Here is a 13,651-nt window from a genome sequence, read left to right as displayed (position 1 = left end):
AATATATTTGCATGTTCTTTTAGTAAGCATATGTCCTTAAATACATCTTTCATTTCTCTGAAATAGGTATGAAGAATAATTGCTTAGTCAACAGGAATGCATTTAATTGAGCAATTACAAATGCACTTCCAATAAAAGGAACTTTCCATCTTGCTCCTTGGAACATATATTGCTTGCTTCTCATGAAGGCTTGATGCAACTTAGGATGGCCTGGTAATTTGGAATTTAGCTGACCAAATTGTATTCTTTATCGGCTTAATCCACAAATAAAATGATGATACAACATTACAGAATTTTATGCCAGCTGAGGACTTGCTTAAACAAGGTCCCCAGGGTGAACAGCAAAAAGTCAGCTACTGGAACAAATCCTGAAACACACCCCCAACTCACCATCACCAGAGTTCAAGATCAGTATTATCAACATAAGAAGCCTGAATGGCAAAGAAATGGAGCTGACTGAGGAATTGGATAAGTATTAGATCAACGTAATAGGTGTGACCAAAACAAAAAAGCACAAACTGATATCTTTCTAAGCAATAAATACAAAATGTTATATTTAGGCAATAACAATCAGGGAAAAGGAGTAGCTATAGTATGACTGTTCCCCAATCTTCCAACAAATGGCTTTCTGGTTGAAGATCCCTGTGCTTCACAGCCTGGTTTTGCCCTTCCTAGGAAGATTTGGTTCATCTATCAACAGGATCAGAACTAACCAGGACAGATGTGCTACCTACTGCATAAATGGAGACTATCAAACCGTCCTTATTGTGACTGTTCCCCAGTGACCCAGATGATCACTCATATTGTGAATGACTGTCCAAGGTGCCAATTTCATGGTGGTGGCCTCCAGGACATCCACAAGGTGACAGATGAGGCCCTGGATTGGCCTTCAGGTCTGGACATTGAGCTGCTTTTGCCATAAGAATAAATAAATTTCATAATTTCCAATTTGTATTTGCCCACCCCATAATTTTTTATTCTTCAGAGTTTTTTTAAATACTTTTAATTTGTAATATTTTTAAAAGTGCAAATTTGAGGCTTTTTTTTTTTAATAGAAAAAAGGCTTCAATTAAGGTCATTTGGGTCAATTAAGATCAGTATGTGTCTAAATGAAATGCACAAAATATCATACTTGTGGATTTAATCATAGTGCCTGCAGGGTAGAGTACATAATGGTGGGTGGGGCTGGTAGGGGAACAGCACTGAAACAGGTGGCTGCCATCTTGAATTGAAGGGTGTTTTCTAAAAATGTAAATAAGAAATCAAGGAAAGTACACAATTGAGCATTACAATCGCAGTAAAAAAAAAAAAATCAGAAATTGGACAATATGAAACCCTCTGAAGTTTTGTAAATTCTGATCTTCTGAATAAAAACAGCTATCATGATTGATGGGATGCTAAGAAGACTTAAATTTTTCCATCTAGTAGTATACTTGCTTTCATCAAAATCAAAAATTATGTAGATCAAGCCTCCTGATTTCACTTGGAATGACCTTAGATATTCAATAAAGTATGTCATTTCAACTCTTCCAGGTAATTATTGCTGCAGAGCTCTTAAGAAATGCCGATGAATTGGTGAAGTGCAAGATTCATCCAACATCAATTATCAGTGGATATCGATTAGCTTGCAAGTAAGTTAAAATGAATAAAGGTGGTAACCAATATATAGTATATCAGTGTGTTACTTGCATTTGTATAATAAAATCATGTTGAATCCAGTTGGAATATTAATGGCACTGAGGAATGTTGCTTCACAAAATCCCTAGCTTTATCAGTTTCCTGGGATATGTTTCCATCAGTGTGGTACACAGTTGGTAATCTTTTCACTCCAAAATGCATCTTAACCATTACACTTTGCCACATTAAACTAATATTTGTTCTCCTTTGCCCATAGTGGCAGTCTGTTTACGTCATAATGAAAAATGTTAACATCATCTTTATTGATTTGCTCTACCAAATTTTGCACCGTCAACAAACAGCTGAATAGATCCTCTTAGATAATTTCCTATATTGTTCATATACAAATTAAATATTAGTGGCTCAAAAACCAAGCCCTCAGCATGCCATTAGTCACAGTTCTACTGGACTCCTGAATAAACTACTGTCTGGTATCTCTCCATCAACCACCTTCTTATCTACTTCACCAACATTATATATCCATCCTCATGTTCTCAAGTTTTATTGATTAGAATTCCATGCAGTATCCTGACAAAAGCCTTTGCAAAGTCCCAACAGTACCACTGTAAATCCCATTACTTATATCCAACTCAGCTGTCACTATATTATACAAAGTTAGTGAGGCATGACCTACCCTTCACAAAACCATGTTCCCTCCCTTCCCCATCCATATTATTAATATTACGGACACTCCAAGGAGTCTTTAGACTCATTGAGAAATACCCTAAAACATCATGTCAAGAATTATCCAACATTGTGCAGTGTCTATCATATAGTATCCCATTCCTGTCTTCTATTGATTCCTCTATTTTGCTCTTAGCCAACTTATAGAATACCTTGACCATGACTCCCGGGATGCTAATTGGTTGATAATTTGCTACCTCAGTCTTGGAGCTTCCTTTATACAATGGAACTATTTTCCCACATCTTTCCATCCCCTTGGATCAACCTAGAGGCTGTCTTAAACCATGTGACTAAAGGCACTACCGATTCCCTAGCACCTTGTAGATCTTGAATTGGTATATCATCTAATCCCATAGCTGTATTCACATCAAAGTTCTATAATATCTTACACACTTGCAATACCTCTATATAAGCTGTTACCTCTCTTGTTACTGCAATATCTCCACCTGGATGATATGCACTTACAAAGGGTTCACTTAGAAATTACAATTATTTTTCTGCTTCAGTTAACTTCCTGCTATTGGCATTCATTAAAATCATTTTTTATTTGCAATACCAAAAGAACTCTTTGGGATTACCTTTGGCCTGCACAGCTAGTTTCCACTCATACTCTGATTTTGTTGCCGTACTGGTCACCCTTCTGGCCTGTGCTTTGTATCACTCATATGTCTTCTGCTTAACTTTCTCTTTAACCTCCTTCCACAATTTTTTGTAGCTCCAGCTTAATGATGGGACTCATCCATTTACTTACTATATTTAATTTATCGATACAAAATTAATAACGAAAAACTCACGTACAAAGATTATTTAATAGTGTAATTTTCGCCAGTGTGTCACAGGCATCTTCAGTACATTTTAAGCTCAAAATAAACAATAACTGACAATTCCAAAAAGCGCCACCTAAGTAGCTGGTGTAAGATAACTAAAAAGGTCAATAAATTTCCTGACAAAAAAAAAATGTATACAATAAAAAGTTAGGAAAGATTAGCCGATTTATCTGAAGATGCCTGTGACACACAGGTGAAAATTATACTATTAAATAATCTTTGTACGTGAGTTTTCCGTTATTAATTTTGTATCGCTATGTCTACTCATGGTATACCTTTTAAAATCCATTTAATTTATCCTTTTGACTCTAAGAGGGTTGTTTGAAATATTTGGTAAATTTCCAATAGACGGTGACACAATGTGTTCATTCATACCAGTGTCAGCATGTATAATTTTTTTCATGAACCCTAGCAAAATTTTAGCCACGTGCAACATGTAGTTCTCGTTCGACAAACATTTAAAATGACTGTGTTTGCATTTTTCTTAAAAATTGAGAAAAACGAGTTTCGTGCAGTGATAAAAATACTTTGATATGAAGAAGTTGATGACCATGCAGATTAAAGCTGAGTTAGATGCAGTTCATGGGGACTCTGTACCAGCATTAGAGACCATTTATTTTTAGGTAAATGAGTTTAAACGTGGTCGTAAGTCCACCGAAGATGAAACGCACTCTGGACGCTCACCTGAGGTCACTACAAAGGAAATGATTGACAAAATCCATGGTATTGTTAAGGAAGACCGCCAAGTGAAAGTGCGTGAGATTGCTGAGATTGTAGGCATCTCAACTGAATGGGTCTGTAATATCTTGCATGAAAAATTGCACATGAAAAAGCTGTGTGTGCAATGGGTGTTGCGATTTTTTACTAGTGATCAAAAGTACATGCAAAAAGACACTTCAACACATTGTTTGGCGATGTTTAATTGCAATTCGCAGGATTTTTTCCTGACTGCATGCCTAGTCAGTGATTTTTACCACTGTTCTGTCTTCACTGCTTGTTTCATTTAGCAATTTTTCGAAGTAATTACTCCATAATTCAAGAATATCTTTTTCTCCTGATTTTATGGCACCTTTATCATCTCTAATTCCTTTTACAGCACTCTTTCTTCCATTTCTGAGCTCCAGAATATCTTGCAGCCTTATTGATATTTATTTTCTATGTTCTTACTAAAGTCCTCCAATGACTTTTGTTTAGCTAGTGTTTAACACAGTGTTTAGCTTTCTTACATTTGTCTCTATATTCTCTAAGAGCACAAGCTGAATTGCCAGGAACTTTTGATATGCTTTCTTCTTTTCTTTCACTGCCACTTTAACTTCCTGTGTCCACCATGGAGCTCTGATGTTTTTATCCTTATAGACAACCTCACCACATGCCTGTCTGGCTGAATCAGTGTTTTCTTCATGCTTGCCATTGAATCTCCAAGGTTTGGTTCCTGTTCTCAAACTGTTTCATTTTTGATTTAATCATGTTTGTTATTTTAGTCTACAGTTCACATCTGAGAGCTGCTCAACTTTTATTTGCTTTAAAACTTTCTTACATGTTATTCTTTTCAATATGAAATTCAATTTTAAGAGCTAAATGGTTTATCACTTCCAATTTTAAATCCTCCAATTTCTCTCTGGTCCTGCACCAGGGAAAAAACATCACTGTCAACAATAACATAGTCATTGAGACTTTCTTATACCTTGCCTCTTCTCTCTCCATGTGAATCTGTGCACATTTTTATGTTGGAACATGATGTTAGTAATAACCAGTTCATGTCCCGAGCAGAAATCCAACTGGTATTTGCCATTATTATTAGCTTTGCTCTTTTCTCCAAATTTTCCCAAAATATTTTTGTATGTGTGACAATCACTTCGTACTCTGTTATTTAGATCCCCAACAAGGACCAACTTTTCCTTTTTCATTGTGTCAGTTGCTTTTTCTAAAGCCTCAAAAAATTCCTCCACTTCTACCTTAGTATAACCTTCTGTGGGACCATAGGCACAAATAACTCTCATTGTCCAGTTCCCCATTCTCATATTTGCCCACATTACTCTGCTTGAGACTGACTGCCATTCAAGAAGATTAGCCTCTTATTTTGTGTTGAATACTATGGCTACTCCTTCTTTTCCTTGATTGTCATTGCCTGAATATAGCATTTTGTATTTATTGCTCAGAAAGATCTCACCAGTTTTTGTCTTGTTTTGTTTCAGTCACCCTTACTGTGTCGATCTGGTACTTATTCAATTCTTCAATTAGCTTTTATTTACCATTCAGGCTTCTTATGTTGATAGTACCGATCTTGAACTCTGGTGATGTTGAGTTGGGGTGTGTTTTCAGATTTGTTCTAGTAGCTGACTTTTCGCTGTGTGCCCTGATTCCCTGTTGAAAACAACATGGGCCTTGTTTAATTCGGTGATGCCCCAGCCAGCATGAAATTCTGTCATGTTGTACCATAATTTTTTTATTTTGGTTTAAGCCAATAATAATACAATTATACGAATAACAGTGGTATAGTACACCCACAGATAAGAGACACTTCTGCGCATGTCAAAAGAAGGAGAATCCATTCCGATAATAGAGTAATCCATCCACGTTGGAAAATTAACTTCTCTTTTATGATCATTGTAGTTATTAAAATGGTTACACAAGCAAAATAGTTATATAACAGAAAATTTTACATATAAAGCACTTCATTTCGCATGTTGGTCATCAATTCTTACATCGCCTTATTTCTTTCTCCCCATCAACATAAATTGACTCTTCTTGGCAGTCTGCCAACATCAGCTCTCGCTTATGTGGTCTGACTATAGCATTCAACAGGATAAAAGGCTGTGCTAAGCGAATTGTGTTTGAAGAAAGATGTTTTTGCAAAGGAATAAAGTTACAAACTTCAATGGCTTCTCATGCACTAAAGATGTCATCTTGATGATTTCACGCAGGGAAGAATTTACTGACAGGAAAATGTTATCGATGTAAAACAGGCTTAGCTTGCAAGTCAGCTCCATTTAAGCACAGTTATCATGGATATCTTGACAAACTGAGGCAAGACATCTGCAAAAATTATACACCTGAAGGCCTGTAGTCTGTATCCCTTTATTCACATCTGATTGTAGAGCACATTTTAAATGGCATTGTATCCATAAAAATTATGGCAAAGCTTTTCACTGGGTACCTTGCTGTATGCCTTTTTCAAGATCTACAAAACTTAAGTACACATTCTTGTCTTTCCCACGATTTTTTGAAAATCTAATTTTGACAGCCTCTATTTGGCCTGAACCCTGCTTGTTTTTCAAGTTTCTCTTTCACATTCTTTCTCAACCTCTTTTTAAGTATGCTTGCATAAATCTTACCTGGAACAATCAGTAGAGAAATTTCTAATTCTCACATTCAGCGTTATTCCCTTTTTTATAGATGGGTACTATGAAGCTCTACTCCAATTATTGGGAATTCGACCTCTGTCCAGGCCCTCTGAATGAATTTTGCATTGTAGCCACTGCAAAGCATTTCTGGTCAAGTATCATCTACTCCAGCTGTTTTTCCACATTTCAAATTTTGATGGCTTTTTCTACCTCAAGTATTGATATGTGCCCCTCTTTGCATTCCTCTTGAAAATTTTCTAGTACAGTTCTGTTACTGCTTGGTTTATCTAAGTCTTTCAAAGCAATTGCTCCATTCATTTAAGATATCCTTATCTTCAGTTATCATGTCACCTTTATCATCTTTGATTCCTTTTACATTACTTTTTCCATACTCCATTTCTAAGCTTCTTCAATAGCCTCCAGAACATTTTGCCACCTTCCTGATATTTATTTTCCATACTCTTGCTAAATTCTTCCCGTGACTTTTTCACATAGTTTAGCTCACATTTTTCTCTGTATTCTATTCTTTTAGGCATCTGCTGACTTATTTGCTAGAAACTTTTGGTATGCTTCCTTCTTTTCCTTGACCGCTTCTTTAACTTCTTGCATCCACAATGGTGTTTTTATTTTTCTATCCTTGCATTACAATTTAGCCCCATACATAAATGTAACATATAAGGCACTATTTAACCTACTTAACTTTGAATTAACATTAATTTAGAATTTGTGAAAATATGGTTAGGGTGGTACATTTTTGCTTCACAATCAGTATTTAAAAATGTACCATAGTGTAACATCATGCAAGAATGCTTCATTTGTCCAGTGTTGTTGATTCATTACTTTTGTATGGAATAACTTATTTTGTTTACTTAATTTTCATTTTTAGAGAAGCATGCAAGTATATTCAAGAACATCTCACAATTAATGTTGATGAGTTGGGCAGAGACTGTATTGTAAATTCTGCAAAGACTTCAATGTCATCTAAGCTTATTGGACCGTATCCTTGCATTCGTTTACATATAATTTATGAAATTCTTTTTTTAAATTTATTTTCCAGAAATTTATTAAAATTTTATGTATGGGCCATATATTAACTTTCTTAATCTAATTTTTTGGCATTTCCAATGACCAACATATTGCATCTTGAATTCTGTGGAAGAGCTATCCTTATAAGTTGTGATATCTAATTTTTGATAGGTGTGTCCTATTGAACAAGAAAAAGGGGGGGTTCCACCAATGTGGTGGAACCCCTGTCAAGTCATCAGAATTCAAGGAGAACCGGCCTACCAGTCCAGAACTTGGGGTGGGGAGTAGACATTTTGACCACCCTTTTTCGAGTGATCAGAATTCAAGGAGAACCAGCCTACCAGTTCAGGAATTGGGTGCCAGGGGGCAGAATCCTCCCCTTTCGAGTCATCAGAATTCAAGGAGAACTGGCCTACCAGTTCAGAACTCGTGGGGGCATTGTAAGCACTGAACCCCCCCCCCCCCCCCCTCCTTTCGAGTCTTCAAAATTTGAGTGATCAGAATTCAAGGAGAACCGGCCAACCTGTCCGGAACTCGGGAGTGGAACCCCCCCCCCTTTCGAGGCATCAGAATTCAAGGAGAACCATCCTACCAGTCAGAAACTAGGGGGGTGGGGGTGCCAGGGGAAGAACCCCCCCCCCCCCCCACACACACTTTTGAGTCATCAGAATTCAAGTTCAGAAATTCTGATATTCGCTGTCCTGCCTGTTTGGCCAAACTAAGACAGTTTACAACTGCAAGGGACCTGGTATACACCAGGTAGGTCTAGGGGAAGTGGTTGGTCTTTAGTGGAGCGGATAAGGGATGCCGATTTTCTGTAAGGCCTGTAACAGGAGGTCAGATCATGTTTTTTTGAGATTTTGGTAATTTTTTCCGAGGTGCTTCAGATGTAGGGAACGGTGATGGATTTAGAGTAATCCTTGTTGTGGAGGGGGGGGGGGTTGTAGGTTTAATATTTTTTGGATTTTTTGGGGGGATAGCCATTGGCTGAGAAAGTGTTGAGGATGTGATTTAGTTCAGTGTTTAGGGCCATGTCTTTAGAACAGATTAGTTTAGCCCTGTTGTATAGTGTTTTCACCACTCCATATTGTTGTGAGGGGGGGGGGGGATTGTTGGTGAATGTATCTGCCTGTATGGGTGGGTTTTCTGTAAACCGAGAAAACCAAGGTTCCATCAGGCTGGCAGGTGACTAGTGTGTCTAAAAAAGGAAGGCAGTTGTTTTCCTCTTTTTCCAGGGTGAACAAATAGCAGCAACGTAGCGAAGCCATATGGTTGGTTTTTGTGGGGCAGAGGCTAAGGATTTTTTCTTCAAAGGTCTCCATAAAGAAATTGACCAAGGGTGGGGAGAGTGGTAATCCCATGGCTGTCCCGTCTATTTGTTTGTAGTATTTTCCCTGCCAAACGAAATAGCATGAGTTCATTGTGAACTGAAATAGGGCTGAGATATCTGGAGAAAATTTAGCTTGGATTAGCTCTAAAGTTTCCATGAGTGGGACATTTGTGAATAAGGAGGAGACATCAAAGCTGACCATTATGTCAGCATGTTGGAGTGTAAGTTTTTCTATGCTGGCTTTGAAGTGGGCTGAGTTTTTTATGTGTGATGGTGTGTTGCCAGTATAATGTGCGAGCTATATGTTTAGCTAATTTGTATATGGGTGAATCAATGCCATCCACTATGGGACGTAATGGCACATTTTCTTTATGTATTTTTGGGAGTTCGTAAATACGGGAAGGTATAGAGTTAAACGGCTTTAATCTGTTGGTAACTTCTACAGACCAAGAAGTGACTTTCTTAAGGACCCTAATTTGTGAGTTGGTGGGATTGTATGCGACTGCCTCAAACTTGGGAGGCTTACATTAGCAGACCTTCAGCCCAATGGCCAAGAACACCTATTTAGCCCGCTAGAGGGCACTCAGGAAGTTTAGGAGATCAATAGCTTCATCTCTTCATTCTCAGTTACTGTGTTGTATTGTCTACGTGCACGTGCCTTTTTTTGTAAGTTCCTTTTGAAGATGGCAACGTGACGTTGCCGAAATATCGGAAATATTTATTAAAGTATAATTTAATTTATATTCGTATCTATGTTGTTCAATTCCTTAAGTGATTTAGTTAAGCAAATAGATGTAAAGAGTTTGGGAGAGAGAGATTATATCTCCCTGTCTTATTTCTCTATTTCTTGGAAAAGTTTCACTTTTCTTATGTAGTTTAATAACAGATGTATTTCAGAATTTCTGTTTCTTCTTCTATTCCCTGTTTTAACAGTGATTCTAGGCTAGCTGAGGTTTTGATAGTAAATTGTTTTTTCAAGTCCACAAAAGCTAAACAGAGAATTATTATATTTGTCTTTTTTATTATTTGTCTAAGACTTTGTATATGATAAGTTGTACTGTTATTAAACTGTAAATGAAATTATTTTGTATGTTTTTGTTCTTCATTCACATTTAACATAATCTACCATATACAAAGGCTAGACTTGTAATTAATTAATGTACATCACTTGTTTATAATTTAATATTCTTAACTACCTTTAATTTTATCTAATATTTAATTAATTAATCAAAGATATATGTGTTAATAATGAAAAGACTATTAAATATTAAGCTATTTTATTTATTACTATATTAATATTATAAGAACTTGTATTTGATAATTTAACTGCACATTAATTGAAATGTAAATATTCTCTATTTATTCCTATTTGTAGAAGTTTAACGTTATGCAATAGCTCAATTTTATTATGTTTTGTTTTGTTGTCATGGAGACGCATGTAAGTAAGCGAGCACGAGTTGGACACTACGTGAGGGAGAAAAGCTGAAAGTTTAGTTAAAGAAATCACGAGAACAATTTAGGTGGGAAGAATGGATATAAAAAGGAAGAACGCTGAAAATATAGATTAGAAAAGAGAGAGAAATAGATGAGAGAGTGAAAAGAGAGAGATTGGCATTCAGTTGGAATCGGAGTATTCAGCATTCGAGGAAATCAGAGTGCGATATTAGAGAGTCGGCAAGTCACTCAAGCAGCTAAATTCAGTCTACTAGTCGAGAAGCAGTTAGTTAATAAGTTGTAGAATAACAATTATAGCTATGAAAAACAGCTGAGAGCCTATTAAATAGACTAGCGATACTTGAGTTGAGATTTAATTTCAGCACCGACCTTTCAAGGACATACGGAACCTTGAAGCAAAGCACAAAGTTACTAGAGAATAGTAGAGGCTGTAAAGTTGAAGTTTAATGATAGCTGTGTTTAGAATTATAGTGCCTAAAGAATTAATTGAATGCCGGAGGAATGGACAACTGTGCATGTAAAACTTCAAATCAAGGAATAATGTGTGTTACCTTAATTCATAAGTGATTAGTAGTACTTCATGCAAGAACGTTTGATTAAGTGCATTGTATCCATTGATTAATTCAGTTATTGCTTAGATTTATTTTAATAAGCACGTTTATTGTTAAAAGTGTTTACAGTTTTAAAAGGTGTTTGTGTGTAAGTTGATGAAGAAAGAAGATTATCGGTAAGAACATTCCAACCATTAATATTCCTATGCAGAGATGTGAGTGTGTTTCATCCTAGAATTTCCTTATGTTAACAGTAACTATTGCGAAGATTAACTGAAGTGAAAATTTAAAAGTGTTTGCTTGTAAAGTGGTGTTACTTCGATTTTATTGTATTTGAAACTTAAGGAACTGTGAGAAGACTGTGTTATAGAGATAACAGATTTGCCATTGTCTGAGTTTGTATGATTGTACTTATCAGAGAAGCTAAAATGTTTGTGATATCTTAATTACTGATTTGAAGTTAAGTGTAAAATTTGTGATTTTAAAATTAAATGTTTGTTTTTGTTAATCAAAAGTTGTATTTTGCCTAAATCTCTTTTACTGCACCGTTCATAAAATATTTGAACCAAAGCAGGAGTGATAAATAAGTTAAATATACTCGGCCAGTATATATAATATTTACACCTAAAATGAGAGATAGTTGTGAGTTGGTTTATCTTCAATTCTTGAACTAATTCAGATATAAAGTGGCGTAGTCTTTAAATATAAATTTTCTTTATATTTGAACTAGAAATCAACTTATCAACTAGTTAAGAACATCTTAATAACTATATATCGGATCCAGAGTATAGATTGAGAAGAAGTAGGATCCAACACTGTAATTATGTCTAAACCCTGTCTACTTCTCTGATTGCATATACTTGAGCTGTTGCATTATTCTGTTTGGGATTATACTGAAATTTGGATTTTCTGCCAAATTTACTTGAATGTGCCAGTTCATGTAAATGTGGTGTTATGTAAAGTGTCAATAAACTGATAGTTAAAAATGTCACAATTGCATTGCCACAGAATGGGATTAATATGTGTGCATGCATTCATTAGTATATAGCAGTGGTTCCTAAAGTGGATGGTACATGAGGCCACTACCATTCTTGGGAGTGGTAGTGGCCTCATGAACAAAAGGGGGTGGTGAAAGCATAAAGGAAAAAAATTAAGTGCTTAAAAAAATTATCAAAAATGTTGATGATATAACTGTTGTATTAACATAAGTAAAGATTGTAAGTTGCTTTATTTTCCAAGGAAACGTACAAAATACAAGTTACAGCCAATCATCATTGAAGTCCTACAACAGATCTTAACAAGCAAAAGTGTTGGCAGGCACTTTCTAGTGCATGTCTGCTATGCATTTATTATACAACTTGATGATATTTAGGTACATGAGAAATTGCATTCTAGCAATTTTGTAATTTTAACTTTTAAAGATAATATCATCGCTGAATCTAAGAAGAAATGTAGACAATATAATAATAATATTGAATATTTGAAATACAGCTTTATTCAGATGCCTACAAACAAAACATTACCAATGTGCCTGATTTGCCGAAACATTTTTTCAAATGAATCTTTGAAACCTTCAAGACATTTGACATAAGCTCATGCTGATTTAATAATTAAAAAAGACAAGGATTTATCGTATTTTCAAGCACTTAAAGAAAAATTTTTCAAACAACCAACATTGGCAGGTATGTTTTCAGCAACACCCATCATCATCATCATCTAGTTTGCCTCTTACAATATTTCTTTACTGATTGCTAAATCAGGAAAACCTCATAATGTTGGTGAAGAACTAATCACTAGCTGTTAGTGCAGCCATATGCACTGTACTGTGCACGCCAGCCTCTGATATTATCAAGAAAATTCCTTTTTGCTATAATACAGTGCAATGAAGAATTGATGAAGACTCATTATGCGAATATTTAAAAACACCCACCTATCTATACAACTTGATGAGTCTGCTTTACCAGGAAATAAAGCCTTACTTTTAGGATATGTACGATACATAAAAGGAATATTTGCTGACTGACACTAAAGGAGAATCGATATTTCATGCATTGGAAGAGTTCTTTTTTTAAAGAAAAAAAAAATCCTTCTGAATAATGTCTTGTCAGTTGCTAATGATGGTGCTCCAGTGATGGTAGGGCACTATCATGGTTTTATTGCATATTTCAAAGATACGGTGCCAAATGTATTCGCTATGCACTGTGTGATTCATGTCCACATTCAATTGCCAAATACCTGAGTGATCGCCTACACAGGTCATTACATTATGTAATTATAGCAGTCAACAAAATCAAGTAATTCATTGAATGACAAATTGTTTGGACAACTTTGTATGGAAAACGATGAAGAATTCAATCTCTTGCTTCTTAAAGAATCACCTGTTTTTAGAAAACAGTGATTCTTTACAAGCCAACTTGATTAATTTCAAAAGTGACATAGCTTATTTGACCGACTTTAACAAATTTAATGAAACAAATCTACATCTCCAAAGAGTTCAGCTGAATTTAATAAAAACAAAAGCTGTTATTCCTGCATTTGTGTCAAAACTTGTCCTGTACTAATGAAACTTAGGACGAGGAGAATTCAGCCAGTTTCCAAATCTATCAAGAGTGGAAAAATGTGATGAAGATGTGCTCAGCTATTGTCAGCACTTGGAGGCTCTCCATTGTGATTCAACCAATGATCTAAAGATTTTCCTGAAATGAAAATACCTGATTGAGTTTTGGACCTATTTTCAAGTACAAACACAGAAGAATC

The 13,651-nt window shown here is 35.6% G+C and overlaps 1 protein-coding gene across 1 annotated transcript in view; it reads left to right on the top strand.

The window, feature by feature from the left end:
- Window positions 1–13,651, top strand: part of CCT1 (chaperonin containing TCP1 subunit 1) — a 151,027-nt gene that overhangs the window by 56,685 nt on the left and 80,691 nt on the right. The window contains exons 4-5 of the mRNA XM_090410855.1: window positions 1,534–1,631; window positions 7,419–7,529. Of these exons, the coding sequence (XP_090266981.1) occupies window positions 1,534–1,631; window positions 7,419–7,529 (209 nt within the window). The remainder of the gene's footprint in view (window positions 1–1,533; window positions 1,632–7,418; window positions 7,530–13,651) is intronic.

The sequence above is a fragment of the Typopeltis vanoorti genome, chromosome 21, assembly GCF_054136105.1.
Source record: "Typopeltis vanoorti isolate ZY-2024b chromosome 21, IOZ_Tvanoo_1.0, whole genome shotgun sequence".
Classification (NCBI taxonomy): Eukaryota; Metazoa; Arthropoda; class Arachnida; order Uropygi; family Thelyphonidae; genus Typopeltis; species Typopeltis vanoorti.
The sequence above is the reverse complement of the archived record's forward strand: the minus strand, read 5'-3'. Positions and strand labels throughout refer to the sequence as shown.